The sequence below is a fragment of the Aphis gossypii genome, chromosome X, assembly GCF_020184175.1.
Source record: "Aphis gossypii isolate Hap1 chromosome X, ASM2018417v2, whole genome shotgun sequence".
NCBI classification, from domain to species: Eukaryota; Metazoa; Arthropoda; class Insecta; order Hemiptera; family Aphididae; genus Aphis; species Aphis gossypii.
Window position 1 is genome coordinate 923,535 of NC_065533.1, and position 20,575 is coordinate 944,109.

Below are 20,575 nucleotides of genomic sequence, written 5' to 3' on the forward strand. Positions count from 1 at the left end.
CATTATGTGGTATTACCTGTATTATACCTAATATTCACTTGTTAATTTGTCATCATTGATCATAGAAATATCATTGATAATTGATCATACAGTAGTAGAATGCATGATAAAATAGATTCTATTATTATTTATCTTTTAGATTTATTTTGTCATGGTAGAGTGTAGATCATAATAGTCATAATACCATATCTATTCTATTAGTAGGTAGGTATACTAACTAGGTACTAACAGAAAGGTACTCAGTATCCACTAATCACTAATCGCTAGTCAGTAGGTACTCAGTTGTAGTTACTACTCACTAGACATATTTTGCTTTTGGAACTTCAAACTTGTACAATCAATAAGAAAATAATCTACAACTGTTTAAGGAATAAGGTATTAGATAGGTAAGAATTATATTATATTATACTTATTAAAATTAACATAATAATATGACGACTAGACATCTACATAAAGAAAGTACCTATTATACTTTTTAATAGTAAGGCTCGAAGATATTATATTATATTATTATATATTGTTATTACCTATTTTATGAAATTTCATTTTTATTATTTCACATAATATGTCAAATGTTGTCTATTAATCTCAACAAAAATAAAAGAATCCATAAACAAGTTGAAATTGTGTCTACTTTTTAAACAATTTATTTATTATTATACTAAACCTTTTTTTTAAATTTTTTTTTCCAAGTTTAAACCGACGACAGCGTGGAAATCATAATTACCTAGGTACCTATTTACCAAATACGTTATGCCATATTAAAATTATTATTACATAATGGACATCGTTGTGCTTGTAACTGTGTTACTCAATCTACACATAACATTTATGCCCACAAGGCACAAGTGCACGAGTCCTCTGTTCCACTCTGCACACAATACAAATATTTGTTTCATCTGCAGGAGGATAGAGTTCATATAAATTTGGAGGAACTTCTACAAAAGGTATTTCTTCTTCCTCGTCGGTATCATTCCAAAACTGTTGCCATATATCCAATTCCCTATCTTCAGGAATAATTTAGTCCATATCATCATAATCTAGTAATAAATAAATGATTTAGTTATAATTTACTAAAGGTACCTGATTAAAAAATTGTTTTTTTGATAGAGGTACCTACTTTATTATTGGTATTATTGGTAAGTATATATCTATATAAATCAAATTAAAAATATTATTTTTGAAGTCTATTATGTAGATATTACCTTCTATGTTATTAACTTTTTCATTTCAGCAACTGGAATGAAATCTTTTTCAACTACACCTTCAGCATTTCCAATGACTGGAATGGGTGCATTTAGTAAATCTCATTATCAGAATCTATTATAAAAATCAATATTGTTGTTTTCCATAATGTAGGTATATATTGTAATTTTTGTTAACTATTAATAATTATTAATTAATATTTATAATAATGACATAACAATTTTATTTGTCATTTACTAAGTATAAATATAATATATTTATACTTAGTAAATGATATATTATTATATATTATTATATATTATTATCTTATGGCCCGGTTTTTCAATCATATTTATCCGCCAGATAACTCGAGTTATCGGACAGATAAGAACAAATTGATTATTTTCGGTTTTTCAATGTCCAGATAGTGTTTATTTGACAGATAAATCATGGAATAGTTATTCGGTACTATTTCCATCGAATAAAGATTAATCTAACGAATAAATTTGTTATCACCGATTATCGTCGTTGATAATAGGTAATAATTTTGAATATTTTTATTGACTATTTTATTTGTGATTCGTGACTTTAGTGAATACTGAATAGCTTTACTTCCATTAATTAATTAACATTTTATATAATGGATTTGTTTGAAATTATTGACGACGATGACCAGGAAATCGTCAATTTTTTAAACTACCAACGTCGTGTTTACACAATTCGTCCAAGAGTCGATCATATGAATATCTGGGATGATGAAGATTTTCGATCAAGGTTCAGAATTTCAAAGGATGTAGTTATACAAGTGTTGGGATTTATAAACGATCAAATATCTTCACGATCCGACAGGTAAATTTCTAACACTTTATTTTAATATAAATATTGGCAAGCGCCTTATTTATCTTTCCTTTTTTTTACGTTATCACAGTTCTAAAAAAGAAATGTTATTTCTCAATTTTAGAAATCATGCCTTGACGTCCATTGAAAAATTACTTTTGGCTCTAAGATTTTATGCAACAGGAAATTTCCTTATTACTGCTGGAGATTTCATGGGAGTTAGCAAGACCACTGCTTCTAATTGTACGTGATGTCAGTACCGCCATTGCAAAACTTAGACCTATTTTTGTTAAAATGCCAATTGAAAGTGAAATACCTACCATGCAAAAACGTTTTTATAAAATTGCTAAATTTCCTAGGACAATTGGGGCAATTGATTGTACTCATGTAAAAATTCAAAATCCTGGTAATATAATGCTAGAATATTTTTCATTATCTGTTATAGTTTATTCATAATATCTATATTGCTTTGTTTATGTTTACATACTTATATACTTAAAAACGGTGTTGTTTTATTGTTGTAGAAACAACAAAGTAGCTATATTAATTATTAATTTTTAGAAACTGTTAAAAATAAAAATAAAATATTAACATTTTTTAATTTTTCCTACAATGCTAATAGCAGATAATGAATTTATTTTGTGTTGGCATTGTATAATTAAAAATTATTTACATGTTAATATAGGTGGACCTAACGCTGAATACTACAGAAACCGAAAAGGATACTTTTCATTGAATGTACAAACTGTATCATGTCCTGACTTAAAAATCATGGATGTTGTAGCACGCTGGCCAGGATCATGTCATGACTATACAATACTCAAGAAATCAAGGTTTTTTAACAGGTTAAACAGTGGTGAATGGGGAAACAGTTTGATAGTAGCTGACAGTGGCTATGCAAATTCTCTACGGATTGTTACACCTTTCATAAATCCAAGAAACGACATTGAAGAACTATATAATGAGTCGATCATTAGGACTAGGAATCCTGTCGAAAGATCTTATGGTGTTCTAAAACGAAGATTTCCAATATTATCTTTTGGATCACGGTTGAAATTACAAACTACTCAAGCAGTTATTGTAGCCTGTTGTGTCTTACATAACATAGCTATTGATAATAAAGACACAGATCCACCAGCTCTACTAGATATAATTTTACCAGATATTGAAAATATGAACATAATAGAACACCATATTGATGAAGGAAATGCAAGACAACAATTAATAGATGAATACTTTTCATATCTTTAATATTTATTTGATAAAAATAACAAAATGTATGTTCATTATAGATAATAATAATAACAAAATGTAATGTTTATAATAATAATAAGTAATAATAATTGAAACTAAATTAATTATGTAAATTGTACCTATATAATAAAAATAACAAAACTTAAATATTTGTAAAAATTAAATAAAAGAATTAACAATTTTTAATACTTAAATTAATAGTTTTTTTTTACCTTAAACTTTTTATTATAAATTAACAAATACTTATAGGTAAGTTATATACATTATATGTCAGGAAATAGGTAATTTATTTATTATCCAACTTTTGTTTTTTGTTAGAGATATCTAATTTTAATGATTCTAACTTAAGTGCATTTTTAGTTTTAAGAAAAACTATTTTCTCATCTAACAAAATTTCTTCTTTGACCAGAATTGCTTTTTGTAGTTCAACCAATTCTAATTTTTTTTCTGCTAATAAAGAAAATTTTTCACTAGCTGATGCCTGGCAGTTGTTTTTTCTTTTTAAACCTTTGTTTGCTAAAAGTTAAAATTCTTTAATTTTATACCTATATTTTTAGACATGAGAAATAATTAAATGCTTTTTTGTTCATTCATTTTTACAGTTTTAGGCTTTTTTCTATACAATTTATGTTGCTGCAAACATTTAAAAAATGTTACAAATTATTTGATATAAATTGTGTTAATATCAAAGTAAACTTGGATTGGAATAAAATTATATTTGACCCTAATACCAAAAACTTCATTGATACCTTATACGAGAGGCCTTTATTATATAATATTTATACAATGCTTATAATAATATATTATATTATATAATTAAGTATATAATTAAATATTGTTATTGATTTATAATATATATTTTAAATGATTTATAATATGCAATATTTCCTGTGAGCCTGGTTATTTAAACAGTATTTTAATTTTCTATAATCTAATTTTCAAGAATAAGGTGAATGTTATTAATTAATAGATAATACAGCCATCAAATAAGCATTAAAAATAAAAACAAATATTTTTTTCCAAATACTATTTAGGGCATATTTAAAATTTAAATACAAATTTGAAAATATTTTGGCTATATTTAAATTATTTGTTTACCTGTTAGTTTTGCATGCTTTGGTGTTGTTTTCAAAAGCTTTGTTGCACAAGAGGGAGTCCAAGTTTGATCATTGAATGAACTATAACTAGCTTTTTGACTGTTGACTAGCAAATCACTAGGAGAGTTCAATACTTCATCATTGTTTTCAGCAAACACTATTGTTTTTTACAAAGTTAAACCTCATATTGAAATAAACACCACAACAAAATTATTTAAAATAAAAATACCTTCATTATCAACATCTATGTTAAGAACAATAATATTGTTATTGGTCAGATCACTGGTACTTGTTTCATATTGCTCTATATGTTTACCATCTGCTCCAACTTAAAAAAAAATTTAAATGTTTTTTAAATAAAAATTCATAAACTTAATGATTACTATGAATATTCTTTATTAATTTGTATTTATAGAAATACCAACCAGTACTGAAAACTGAAAAGTATAGTGGAAATAATTTCTATATAAGCCACTGTTTTTTTATTTATATTAAATATTATTTAAATAATAAAAAAAACTTACGGTCATCATTATCAAAAAAACCGGGCAATCCTTCCACTGACAGTTGTATAATATCAAAAAGTTGTTTTTCATATTCACTAGAAGCAGTATAAGAATTTTTTTGCGGACCACCTCCAGTTTGAAATAAATCGCTCTTCGTTCCTCTTAGTAATTTTTTGATTCCTTCATACTTCATGCGTAAACTCGAAGCATCTCTGTACTGAATTACAATAAATAACATTTTTATTTTCAAAACCTCCACAACAATTTTTTTAATTAAATAAAAAATAAAGATTTACTTACACAGCCTGTACTAGTAGAATTATAACAATCAGCAATTTTAGACCACATTTGTTTTTTTCTTTCCACGATACCGCATTGGATTCTTTATTTTCTAATATATGCTTATATTGTATTGCATACTTTAACATTAATTCCTTTTCGATAAAAAAAATTAGTTGCTCTAGACCTTTTTATTTCTTTTGAGACTTTGGACGACATGTTAATTACAAATAGAAGATACAAAGATGAATTTAAAAACAACAACTTCACATTCAATTATTTAACATTTTCATATTTAAAAAAATGTTATATTTCAAATTCTATTTTAATATTTAATAATTATGAATTATGATAACGTTATTTACTGGGAATTTGATGTGAGATAGTTTATCAATGATAAGCATAAAATATCTACCAATAATAATCAAGTAAATATGTGCATTTTGTTCCCCAATGTATTGTAAACAAAATGTTTTATTTATACCATCCGAGGTAACCTATGATAATAACATTATTCGCTGAATAGCTATCTAGTAGATAATTTTACCTTGAAAAACACTTATCATTTTATTCGGAGGTTTATCCTTAGAATAAATATATTCGACAGATAGTTATCTCTCGAATAAATAAACGATTGAAAAACCGGGCCTATGTAAGAAGGTAATTTATTTGATTATTTTTTCGAAGTCTTATTATGCAGATATTACCTTCCATGTTGTTGACTTCTTGTTCAATATTCATTTCAGCATCTGGAATGAAATCTTCTAAAATTATTGGATTGACTACACCTGCAGCTTCTCCAACGGCTGGAATGGGTGCATTTGGTATATCACCATTCTGGAATCTCATCGTCAGAATCTATTATAAAAATCGCAGAGAATTAAATCGATATTGCTGTATTCCATAATGAAGGTATATATTGTAATTTTTGTTAATTATTAATAATTATTAATTAATATTTATAATAATGACATAACAATTTTATTTAATATTGACTAAGTACCTATAAATATATGTAGGAAAGAAGGTAATTTATTTGATCAATTTTCTCAGTTGGATTTACTTGAACAAAAATTATTCATTCATTTTTGGCAAATACTGATCTGTGTACTTCATAGGATTTTTATGCATAACAAATTAATCAAAACATAATAGTATGATTAGTGATTACTATTCACTATAAATAATATTATTTTTCATTAATTGAATATTTTATTTGAATTTATAATTCTTTTTTAAAATTGTATTTTAAGTTATTAGATATTGAAAAGAATTGATCAAAATTCGCTCAATTCATGAAATATTTAAATTGTTTTTTTTTTTTTTTTATAGGTACATACCATCAATAGCATCATGCCAATTTAGCTCTCTAGTAACTAGAGTCTAGTTAAATATCCATCAGTGCAGTGTGAACATTGTATCAAAAACTCCTTAATTGTAATGACCCCAGTATACTGAGTAGAGCTGTAGAATTTTTGATACGCATAGAGTTCAAAACACGATGTAGAGAAGAGAAGGTGATAACACTCGACTTGATCGGAAGAAAAATAGTGGCTTATTTTTCGACGGCAATTTTTTAGTTAAAATAATATCCACAGGGGGCACCACAAGTATTGAAGGCCGGTTGTTATTCAATATTTCATTAATTTAGCATTATAACCACTATGCAATAATGCATTATTTTCATTAAATCGTAGTGTATAAATAAATCAATATTTTATTTAAGATGAAAAATACCTGTGTGTGCCTATATATATATAATGGTATATGAAACATTTTATTCAACTGCCTAGATGTCGACAGTTGGAAAGTATAGAAATATTGCATTTAACCGTATAAAACTCATTACAAAGGTAATAATTTCTATATTTTGCAAGAAACTCAAAACTATTTATATATACCTACTTTATTATATTTACTTCTACTTAAATACTCACCTTATAAAGGGCTATCAATATAAGGTAAGTATTAAATAAAAATATTGTTAGTACCTAGGTATAATATAAAAAATAATATACATACAAATAAGCTATTATATAATATTAAATAAGTAGTTACAACTTTGATTGTTTTGATAAATTTTTTTGTTTTTTGTTTTTTTGTCTCATTGAATTAGCTTCATTGCACGCAAAGTGCATTTGGCATTGAGTATAAAATATTATTATGCTTTGAGTAATTTCTCGAGCATGTTCTCCTCATCTAAAGCATTTATATTAGCTTCCATCATAATATGATTCATTATACTGTTGCTTGCCAGTATCAGATTTGAATCCAAATGGTTAATTTGAATGAAAGTTACACTTAATAAAGAAATATGTCTTAATTGCATATAAATAAAATACATGTAACAAACAAAATAAGTGGCTGAGTGTCGTGAAAGTGCTCAGTTGTTGATAGCTTTGGTACATCTGCCGTTGCTGGTCTTCGGGTTCCCTTATATATTGTGGTGCGTCTCTTGTTTACGTCGTGTTGTCGCCTTCTGAGTGAAACCAGGTGTCCTTGTAGTTGTTGTTGCAAATTCGGACACGAATTTGAGAATGTGCAATAACATCTCAAATGCATCATTAGTGCACTATAATTATTGGTGCGCTTACTATCCCGATACGTATCATGGTCATAGTAGCATCCGCATTACCCTTGACACGAGGCATGGTCATACTAACTTAGCCTTATAATCTCGTAGATATCTTACAGATATCTCATAGCCCATAACAATACTAAACAGCAAATTGGTGTGTAGATGTTCAACAGTAAGTTTTTGGCATATAGCATCTTCAATCTGTAATATATAAATATAATAGAAGCAGGTTAATAACATATTATATTTAAATACTTATTACCTATACCTACATTATTTTATTAATTTATAAGATATCTGGTATAATTTGAATATACTAGTCCCTTAAAAATTAAATCACATTATACAATGATTTATTAAAAAAAAAATATAAACTATATCTGTATCTTCATGAAATTATAGGTACTTAGTCCCTAGTCATTTAGTTACCTGATAAATTATTTCATATAGCTCTTTTGATGGAACTAATAAATACTCATAACTTTTAATATGTATGAGTTTTTCTCTATCATCATTATTTTTTTCATTTTCAGTTGCACATAGAGCAGTATAACATTTATCACAGGTTTTGGCTGGTTTGATTTTCCTCATTTTCCTCGCGACATATCCAACAAGCACAGTTAGTGCATGAGGATTTATAGGCAGTGCAGTGTAATTATGATCACTTTCTAAACTAAATCAATTATCTTTATTATCAAATATATTGTCTATTTTATTTTCCATTTCTTTCCTCCTTTCATTATTTTTTTCTGTTAGAATGAATATCTGGCATACTAATGATGGCTTCCAAAAGAGTTTCTCCTGAAATATTGCTACCTTCTGGAGGACGTACTAAGGAATAGGTTGAAATGAGTCTGTACACTTGAATAAACAATAAAGAATCTGAATGAGTTCCTGAACTACATGCACCTCTTATAGTTCCAAAAATATGCTATTACAATAAGAAAAAATAAGTAATTATCATTCAGGTATAATTATTAATTATAAATTTTATTCATAAAATATTTCAGATTTATTTCATACTTCTAGGGCATCTTGGTTGATACGTCTAGTCATCAAATACTTATATCCAACTTTCTCAGAAAGATATTTTATAAGTTCTAAAGCAGTTCGTATTGTAACTTTTAAACCAAGTGCTGTAGATGTGGTTAATTTTTGTTTCGAAGTGGTCTTTACTTTTTCACATTCATCCAAGTAAATTAAAAAATCAGTTAGTACTTAAACAGTTATAAAATGCTTTTTAAAATCTAAATTTTGAAAACTACTTTAAATTAAATTTCACTTTATTGTGAATAGATGCAGGATCTGGTCTTAAAGCACATTTCGGTAGCTGTGAATTCATAGCATCTACAACTTTTATTATATTTTTTTTATAAATAGAACAGTACTATTAGAATCTATCAAGGCAGGAATTGAATCTTTATAATACTGCATTGCAGCTACAACAGATCCACTAAAAAACTAAAAATAGAATAGATGTATTATTTGTTTGATATAATTTTATAATATGAATTACAACTCATAATATTTTAAATAATTACATTTTCTTTTTTTATATTAAAGGTATTTTTGAACTATACATTATTAAATTATTTTATAATTAATAGGTACCTGAAAAGCCATTTTGACATTCATTGTCTGAAAATGTTTTGGTTGTACATGGTCTATGGTTAATTTGTTACAAACTTTAATTTGGAATTTGGAATCTGCTTCAACAACTGCCTTCCAATGTAAAACATCCACTGTACCTTCTGGAACCTGAGTTATTCAGTCGGTAAATTATTTTTTTTAGTTAATAATTTTATTATTATAATAGTCCTACGCAATTAATCTTATGCTTACCTGAAGAGTTTTTGAATTAATTATTCTGGATTTTAAATTCTTAATTAAATGTGGAAAGTCAGACGCAAACCACAACTTTCTTTCAAGATTAACTGGATGTGTACAACTAGATTTTACATCTGAAATACCAAATAATTTCCACATATTTCTGTTCCAAGCTGCTCCATCAGTTGTCACCACATCAACATGTATATTTTGATTTTCTAATAAAACCACTGCTTTCAAAATAAGTTTTTCTAATATTTTTCCAGAAACTGCTCCAGATCCAAAAAAAGCTCCCAAAGTTTGAAACCATTTCCCACAAAATGGTTGAAATAACAATACTAAAGCATGGTCACCTAACTTATTTCGATCATATCGAAGTATAGTCTCCTAAGTTTACAAAACCCTCAATTTTCAAATTAGACCTTTGAAATGATAAAGCTTCTGATATTTTCATTTCATCGAGGAGTAAACAACCTTTATATAAAATTAACAGTAATATCAAAATATGTAAGTATTATATTGTATTTCATATGAATTAAGGGTTGTTCTTACAATATCTGGTTAAGTGTCAGTCAAGACTAACCAGTAGAATTCTATCGGTTAACACATAAGAAATTCTGCCGGTTAGCGTTATCAGACATTAACCGGACATTGTAAGAACGGCCCTAAGACAGTTAGAAAAATACTTTACCGTGTCTCTCAGCAGCATTTATATTTTTTGATTTCATACCTATAATTTCAAAGGTTGCCTGAGAAAATCCATAGGCTGCATTCAATTTTTTTATATACCTTGTAAGGGTCATGCATGATGGCAAAGGCATTACATTATCCTTTTACATTTTGCGATAAAGTTTGGGAGATTTTATACGCATCAGCAAACATTCATAAGCCCAACATGTTGTATATCTTCTACCATTTGAAGATTTACATTTAGCAGCATCTAAACAAGCTTTTACGACTTCTCTTTAGTTAGATGGTAATGAAGTAATATACTCATCTACTTTAGCTTGTTTAATTCTATAATACTCATTTTTTGTTGTAAGGAAATTACCTATAATACATACAATTTTGTTCATTATTTTATTGTTGTCAAGTATCATTATTCATTACATAAGTAATTGTAATATTGTTTACAATATTATCATATAGGTAGCCATATTAGCTCTATTAGTTTTAACTTAAAACTTACCTTGATTTTGAGACGTTTATTTTGTTTTGTTCTTGCATTATGTCTATTAGATTTAGATTTTTTTCGTAGTTGAATATTAGTATGTTTGGTTTTTTGCATTTTCGCTTTACTTCACTACACTTAGGACATCTTTTAATTTTTGTGTTTATATTATTTGAAGGTAAGCTACCCAAGCATTCTGAAGACCTTTTTCCACCATCATTACTACCAATACAAATTACCAGATTATGGATATCATACAACAGATTTTGGAGTTCTTCATAACTCTTCACTATAGGAAGATACATGGATTTTTGAAGCAATAATACATTTGGTAAACAAGTTGTAGAAAAATAAGCAATTTTATCATTTTCAAAATTGTCGTTTGCGGGTAAATACTGTACATTTTCCTGGAATTTGATGTATTCCCCACATATTTCCTGGTAACATAATTTTGTTAGCAATATTATGTAAATGTTTGATTGTAAACTCATCTTGTAAACTAGCATAATTATGTTCTAACATTATTTCTGTTGACAAAGATGTTTCAGTTTTGTTTATTTCTGTAAGGCCCATTGATTGTAATTCAGGATTTTGTGTTATAGCTTCGTCATGTTAATTAATTGATACAGGTTTTTAATTTTTGTTGGAATTGAGACACGTGGTTTTGGTGCTGATCTTTTTTGTTTTGACGAAGTTAAATATTTAGGGAGGTTAGGAAAAATTGATGGTACAGATCTGGGTCTTAAAATTGGATATTTTTGCTCAGTAGTTTTATGCACAAATCCTCCTGGCAAATCAACATCCAAATTGCGGACAAACTGACAAAAACTATGACGTGAGTTGCGGACGAAATCTAAAATGGTAACATACGAATTGCGGATACTTTAATGATTTTCCGTACCTACTAACTTACCTTTTTAAGAATCAATGAAAGGGAGTTGCATTTTAACAAGCATAAGACAGATCAAGTTATCGTGCATTCCACCATTTTATCGCCAACAGATTTAGGCCCCAAATAAAATGTTGCACAAAATTGCATATTGAGATTTTTGTCAATACGTTACCTACTACGTTTGTGTATAATTTATTATTTATTTTTATATTTTATTTCAATAATATTGCCATCTGATTTTAAAAAGAATAGCTGACCCCGTGCACTTCGTTGCCAGTTAAAAATGCCAATTCTATAGTATGATTTACTAAGACATTTTCATTGACCATTTTAATTCTCAAAAAACTTGTTCAAGTGCCACTTTAAAGTGCGAATTTTGTAAAATGTTTTCTTATTGCACACTAAATTTATAGTACGATTTTACAAATGTACCGTGTAAATTGCAATCATTGATCTATCATTGCACTGACTCTTTGTTTATCAGTCAGTGAGTTAGTCAAGTAATAATATTATAGTCATTTTGCTTGGCGTTGACCGTGAGACTCTTATGATTATGCTAGCAGTATATTATCATGTAGGCAATCCACCCGTGGTGGATTGCGGACGCCGTGAGATTTATACGTAAGTTTATAATATCTAACCTATTAAGTTTCAAAGTTATATCATTTTTATTTTTTACTATACAGTGGATAAAATAAAATAATGTGCCATCTCGTGGTTTTCATATTGTTATGTTAGTCTATTGCTGTGATTTTGAGATTTGACTTGATTGGACATTGACTTATTTCGCTAATTCTTATTTTTGTTGTTATGGTTTTGAGTTTTGACAAAATATAACAACTGGTCTACAACTATTATATTCAATCATAACCAACAGCGATCTTAATATAGTTTATTTTCTTGCTGGCAGGCACGGCGCCAAGTGGTGGCAAGGGCGGGCTCTAGCCCCTTCGCCAGCCCCCCTAAAAAATATGTACAATATAATAAGGTCATAAAACATTATTTTTAAATAAGAGCTACATCAAAGAATTTATGAAATATTCCTTTTTAGTTTTTAAAAATTTTTAGTTTATGAAATACTTTTGTATTTTCGATGACTTGTGTTTTAAGTTTTTGCAGTTATAAAAACTGATATATTAATATTTTATGTGTGTGTGCGACGCGGCGTATCAATGCGTCAACATGCAACGACCTGTCAATTTTTAAATAGGTAGCAAATAAATAATAATATTAAAATTAGATTATTACATTAGATAATCCTATAATTGTATATTTGTTATATGCAACCGATTATAATTATGTTTTATTTTTAAAGCATTTGGGATTTTATTAGATTATTACATGACGTAATTTTAGAATTGTTTATTATGTTTATATTCGATATGTATACGCTTACACACTACACAGTGTATACTGAATAAGACATCAGTGTATTTGAGTGTCATGCACTCGTGTGCGTCAACGTTAATTCGCCGTGTTCTTTTTAAAAAAATTTTTTGTTTTATATTACTAATATCTAATTCTAAGAATGAGTAAAGACAATAGTAAAGTGAGAAACATTGATTCGTTTTTTGGACCAAGTTTAAAAAAAAAAGTTAAAGTTAAAAAAAAATAATAATAATAATAAGGAACGTCACATGATGTATCATTGTCTTCATCACTATGATGTAAATCGATTTTTTTTTTATTAACCCAAAAGAGACTAACCTAACTCAACCCATCTGAAACTTTATAACTGTTCAAAAATTCGTGCTCTTCTCTAATTGGTTGGTACCTACCTACCATCTATGAGCTTTCCATGTACCATAGGGTTAGGTTAGGTTTAACAGAATATATATATATATATATATATACCTACCTACTATTTTTAACGAAATTATAACATTTATGTATGTTTTAATCTACAATAATGATACTTATATGTTCGTGTTATGCATATGGTGTAGTCATGTATAGTTAAATATCATACGAGACATTTATCATCCAATGAAGCTGAGAATTACTAATTTTAATAATGTGTGATGAAAATTGTCCATGTTTTTATCGAAATTATTAAATATTTATAACTTTTTGTATTGAAGTATGCAAGAATGATGATTTACTACGTGGATTTTTTAGTAAAATTATTATATAAAAAAAAAATATTTATTTAAGTAGCAAAATGGTTTTAAATAGTCTCTGGGTATTTTTGTAAAATTCATACGTTACCTATGCCAAGCAAGTTATCCTATAAATTAATGGTAATAGTTAACTAATTATGGTTTATGGTGTGTATACTGTAAAATTAAAAAATGATAATAATTTACTCTGAATAAGTTTACATTAAATATATGATGAAGAATACACTAGTTTCAATGAAACTATGGGGGTTTATGTATACTTTGCATGGTCTTTTGGACATTTCGACTTATGTAATAAATATAATATGTATTATTTATATGTGTATTCATTGGAATTTATGATAATATTACATGATTTTATCTAAATTATGATATTTTTGTGTAGTTATAAGTATGTTATGATATTTTTACATGATTTTATAAGAAATTTAGCAAAATATGTTGATGTTTATATGAAAGTATTTATTTATTTTTGTCAATTTGGTATTACGTGAAGATGATTATGATGATGATGGTATTAATCGGTTGAGGGTGTGTGTGTGTGTGTGTGTATGATCGTTCAATATGCTAAACATTTAACCTTGATGAATTCTAGAATTTCTATTTTTAATAAGGAATGATAAAAATTACCTATATTTTTACGTATTTTTCTACTTAACTATGTATATAAATGATGATTTTTTTTTTTTTTTATTTATTCAGATTTCAGAGATAAAATATAAAGAATAACACATGTGAGAAAAGGAAATAATATAACAAAAATACTAAAAATATTCGAATTAGGATAAGTGACTTTATTACAAAAAAACAATTTAATATCTATAGAGATATTTTACAAAATATTAAACTAATTAATATTAATAGAGACATTTCACCTTATTTTAAAAATGAGTTTTATTTCTATCTAATTTTACTATACTTACAAAAAATATTTAAAAAAAATAATCTTTACAAAAATATAAATAATATATAATATATGGAAATAATTTATAGAAAAAATATTTACAAGAATTCAATAAGTATAAAAATGTATAGAGAAATAACTTATACAGAAGTATTTACAAAGAAATAATTTATAGTAAAATATATTTACAAAAAAAAAAAATATATATATATTATATACAGGTATAATCTTTACAAAAAATATATATAGGAGTATTTACAAAAACCAACTATCTAGTGCTGCTTCGAGTTCCTCCTATAAAATTCAAAATTGTTAATTAAAAAATAATTAAAATATATATATTTATATACTCGCTCTATAGAATAGTGTCCATGAGCTAGGGTGTGTACTTTGTCTTCAAGTATAACCCTTTTATCATCGAAACTGTTATAAGTTAATTTATTGGATTTGATGGTCTTTAATTTGTGCTTGAATGAACGGATAGAGACGTTTGATGCTGTTACTTCCAAACTGGGATCACCAAACAAACACCGTTTATGATCTTGAAAAGTCATGTGGTTTCTAACAACATGTCCACGGATTCCTTTTGCTTTGATTTTCTCCTTATCTTCTAAAATGTAAGCGTAGGACTTTGCACGGAGAGCACAAAACTCTCTCATAATACGTCCATCGGTTTCATCAGAAAATAGCCCAGGAATCTTCTTTATCTCAGCAATGTAACACGGGTGGTCACGGGGTAGATTTGCAGTGTCCATTAGATTCAACAAGTTGGGATTGTTCAACAGATCATTGCAAAAATCATCAGTTTGAATATAGTATACCAATGAATCTAAAATAATAAATTAAATTAATAAAAGTACTACTAATAATAATAATTTACCAGTATCTGTATACATGAGCTCAATTTTATCATCATAATGTTTCTGCATTACGTTATAGTGATAGTCATACATTAAATACTTGGAAATTTCCAGCACTGCAAAACCTGATAAAAATTTAAAATATTAAAAATATGACAATAAAAAATTAAAATGTTTATATTTACCTATATAAATAGGTTTACAAAAATCAATGATTTTGTTTTCTAATGCAACTGCATTTAGAGTTTCATTGTAAGTAATACAGTGTTTGAATGTTGACTGATTTATCAGTTTTTGTAAACGACGATCACTAGACACCAGTTCCATTTTTATTCTTTTCCGCATAGACTCCATGGTTTTCCCAAAAACCGCATTATTTAAAAGTTTGAAAAAGTTTTTCTCAAAGTCATTTGCTGCTTTTTTTCGCATCTCTGTGTTTAGTGCTATGTATGGAGCCAGCCATGGTGATTGATTAAACTGAACTACTCTATGAACCTATAATAAAAAATTATTATATTATAAATGTAAAATAAAAACATTTATACATTTACTTTTTCAACTATGAGTCCATTGGCTATAGCTTGTTGGAGGTTTCGGTAATGAATAATATAGTTTTTTTTCGACTGATATATTGCCATGAGTTTTTTAACTTTTGAGCCAGCTGGGATATTGTTTTGAGGAAGAAAAGGCAAATCATTGTGTTGATCGTGGAGTTCTTTCGGATAAGTAATGTCAATTTCATATATCCGTCCGATGGGTGATGTATCGTTCAAATCATTCAACCCTTCTAGTTTAGGTTCAACCCACTTAAAACCACCATAGGGCATGTGTTGTGACATCGCCCAACCGTACAGATTATTACCTAAAAAAATAAATAATATTAAAAAATAATTAAAATATATGTATATGTATACTTACAATCTTGATAAATTAACCATGATTTGGACTTTGTTGGATCACATAATCTGGGGTCTTTTCATTATTAGCTTTAGTATACCTCATACTTGCTTGTGTCAAACCGCCTCGAATTCCTATAAAAAATGTATATATTATAAATGTAAATTTTTATATATAATTATTATAATTACCCTTATCAATCATCAACAGCATATCATACTCTGTGAGTAACTCTAATTTGACTCTGGTATATTTTAACATACAATCAAAGGAGAATCCTGGTGCTGTATAGTAAAAAGATGGGTCCAAACAGTATGTGGTTAAACATAGGTCTTTGAAGTTCTCAAACACGTCAGCCAACAATAAAACATCAATTTTCAGATATAGATCACTGTATTCACCCAAAGTCTTGCATCCAAAGTGACTCCAAACAGTTTTTGCATGTTCATAATCTTCTTCTTGTATATTTGATTCTGTTAGTGTACTGTAGAAATCTGCTTTCTCTGGTAAATTGGTTTGCTCCAGCTTGTTCCAACCATCCGTATACTCATAAGGGTAAACACCTTTACGAGTAACGAGTGGCAAGTCTGCGGTATTAAAATGTTTAGCTGTTTCTCTAAACTTTTCGAACCCTGGTGTTAATAAATTTTCCGAGAGTGTTGATAAACTTGAAGCCATAAATCTTAATGTGTCGATGAACCGTATTGAAAAGTTGTTGGAAACGTGTTTTGAAAATGAGATGAATTTTTCTTCACTGTTTGGTATTACAGAAATTCTTTTGACATCGAGACCGAGTTCAGTTACAATAAAATGTGCATCATAATTCGATAAATTGTGAAAAAAACATGGTACAAAATTTGGTGTTTGAAGCTTGAGGTTGCAGGTATTACACAATGTTTGTCGAAATTTACCCGATAAGTGACAGTGATCAGTAGAGGTCGGATTTTTATGATTTTACATATTTGTTTCTAGTTTATGCAGTTAAATGGGAGTGAGAAATCTTTACGATTCATGAAACACAGAATTCACAAGAAAAAATTTATTTTGCTTAAAAAAGCATATTTTAGGGGTTAGAGAATATTTAACACATTAGAGAATATTTGAGAATATTTTTCTAACATCGGCATATAATGAACAGAATTCACGTATATCAGCACTTTGATAAATACAATGTTCACTAAATGATTTATTTCTGGGTTTTAATAAAAATTAATCTCCATATATTCCTTATGGATTGCGATAGCACATCGGTTATTTCGTTAGCTGTCACGACTATTCTCGTCGTTTACTAGTTGTCCGTCGCGTCACGTAAGTGTGATACACTTAAAGTTTTCTACCCAAATTTAATTCACGTTACGTGTGTAGCTCACGTGATGAACAGGGTTGCAGAGAAGGTCAGAGAAATGTTTCCAAATGTGAACAAATTAATCAGTAATCTAAAAAAAGTATTTTTAAAAGCGTCATATCATGTGCAGGTGTACAAAGAAATATTGTCCAATGTGCCATTACCTCCAGAACTCGTATTAACTAGGTGGGGAACTTGGCTGGAAGCCGCTATATTTAATTGCGATCATTATGAGAGTTTGAAAAAAGTTATAGACAAATTAAGCGAAGAAAAGTCGTCAGTCAGTATTGAAAAATGCAAAAACATGTTACACTTACAGTCAGTAAAAAATGATTTAATTTTTATTAAAACTAATTTTCTTCAAATTGTTACAACTATCAAAAGTTTGGAAAAATCAAATACTGCCTTAGTTGATATGATAAATATTATCGAAAACACTTTTACACAACTTGAGCAGATACCAGGAGAAAAAGGAGAAGTAGTAAAGACAAAAATATTGCAACTTCAACAAAAAAACAAAGGATACAAATTTTTGAAATATATTGGACAAGTTCTTAGTGGAAATAACACAGTACAACTTCCGGAAAATTATTCACCGACTATGGTAGCCGACTTACAATATTCTCCAGTGACATCGGTTGATGTCGAACGATCCTTCAGCATATACAAGAACATTTTTAGAAACCGGAGTTCTAAAATGACACCGGAACACATGGAACAATATATAGTTATTAATTTTTATTGTAAAATTAATTAAATTAAATATATTTAAAACCAAATTAATAAAAAATAAATTTAAACTGAATTTTTTTTTAATATTAAAAGAATATTTTGCATATTTAAAGACATAAAACATCATATATCTGGTATTTTAAAAGAATATTAAGAGAATATATTGCCTATTTTATGTGACATAAAAACATCATATTTTAAGGATTTTAAGCCTTCCGACCTCTAGTGATCAGCAACTTTATGGTTTCCCACAGAGAAACCGTTTTTACATAAATTACATGTCTTACATAAATTATGTGCTTGTTATTGTTCTGTAGTAAAGGTTATTGGTATGTCGGTTTGTAGTAATTTTTCAATGTTTTCAGCTATTTCAACGATACTCTTCACAAAATGTTCACCCACATTCTGATTATCTTCATCGCCACGAAAAATTATAGGTGAAGTTGGAATATTAAATTGTTCAAGCAGTTCTGCGGGAACGTCGTTATTTGCTTTAACCATAAAACCATAACTCATGGCCTCGTGTTTTTGAATAGCTTTTGTATTGTTCCCACATTTTTCATCGGATTTTCTTAGTAGTGCTTCAAAATCAGCATATATAACTATCGGATTTCGTTGAGTTTTTTTCCATGCGTCGAATTCTAACATCGATCCTGGAGCAGGCATTCGAGGTAAAATTGGTTTGTGTGTTCCGCATATTAACTTGTGTTCTTCAAATCGTATGCGTTCATTTAATTCATATTTATTAATATTTAGAGGTTCAAACGATGTAAAGCACCGTTTACAAAATACAGCACCTCCATTATGTCGGGTTTTCTGTGATCGTACAAGTCGGGAAAAATTAGAGATGTAGGTAAAATGAGAATTTTCATCATCGGTTATAAGTAACAAGTCGAAATGATCTGTTTTTTCTTCATCTACCACCTTCAATGGAAACACTTCATATTTTGGAAATTTTTGCGGTGGTTGGAAATGTTTTTCGAGTCCGTAAACATTGACAGTTACGTTAGGATTATTTTTTTTCAAAAATGTTAACCTAAAGGGGAAGAAATATAATTGATTGGGAAGGGGAAAAATATTTGATGGTCAGGTGTCGAAATCAGAATATTATATATATTATTTTTCTTCAAAAGGTGGGGATTTGAAGGAGAAGGTATAAAATATATGCCGGTTACGTGTAGGATCTGGTGATGGTGTTGGGTTTATGCGTGTTGCGGGTTGCCTATATTGAGTAATTAATACAAGTTTGGGAGGAGCTGTGTAGTTGTTGTCTATACAGGCCATGCATATCCTTTTACATGTAAATTTAAGGGGGAGGAGATTCTAGAATCCCCATTTTACACCTACTCAAATGTCCTTTTGATGGTAAGAAACTTGGTACAAGAGATCTTTTTAATAGTTTAAAATGGATTGTAAAACACCCAGATGGTTCATTGAGTTTAAAAAAAAAAACATTGTTATTATGCACAAGTACAAATGGGCATTGTTTTATTAAATGTTATGGAATGTGACTTCATAGTACACAGTAGCTATGAAAATAAAAATGCTGTGTTAAAAGTAAAATATGATGAAGATTATTGTAAAAAATTGTTTTGTAGTTAAAAAGTCATTTATTTTGAAAGATTAATACATGAAGTATGTATAATTAACAATATATATTAGCTAACATTTTAATTATTATATATTATACTAAGTTATACATGTTGAATTATACATATTATATTAAATTATACAAATTATATTAAAATATAAATATTATATTATATCAAACTGTTTAGGATATAAATTTGTCTAATGAAAATATTGGTTGGCTTAAATTGCATAAACCACCTATTATTGTCATTATGTCTGAAGCTAAATGTACATGAGCCCATGGAAAAGTATGACAAAAGATATTAAAAGTTTTTATTCGCTGATTAATATTTTCAATGTGAACTCTAGCTTTAGCGATATTTTTAGACAACAAAGCATCTTCTTTAGAAATTTGCTTTTAATTTTTAAGGAAAGGTGGTCTTATTAGAGTTATATTTTTTTTTACAAATATCATCAATCAAAAAACCCTTGTCAACCATAACAGCATCAGGCTTTTGC

The 20,575-nt window shown here is 27.9% G+C and overlaps 1 protein-coding gene and 1 pseudogene across 1 annotated transcript; one reads left to right on the forward strand and one right to left on the reverse strand.

Moving 5' to 3' along the window:
* Positions 1-1,825: 1,825 nt before the first annotated feature.
* LOC114124196 (putative nuclease HARBI1) lies at positions 1,826-3,273 on the forward strand (annotated as a pseudogene).
* A 12,204-nt stretch (positions 3,274-15,477) lies between these two features.
* On the reverse strand, positions 15,478-16,349 carry LOC126552927 (uncharacterized). The gene is made up of 3 exons (XM_050208109.1): positions 16,062-16,349; positions 15,696-16,005; positions 15,478-15,635 (listed from the first exon to the last, which is right to left on the reverse strand). Exons 1-3 carry the CDS (start codon positions 16,347-16,349, stop codon positions 15,493-15,495), a joined length of 741 nt encoding a protein of 246 aa, XP_050064066.1. The 3' UTR covers positions 15,478-15,492.
* Positions 16,350-20,575: the final 4,226 nt, after the last annotated feature.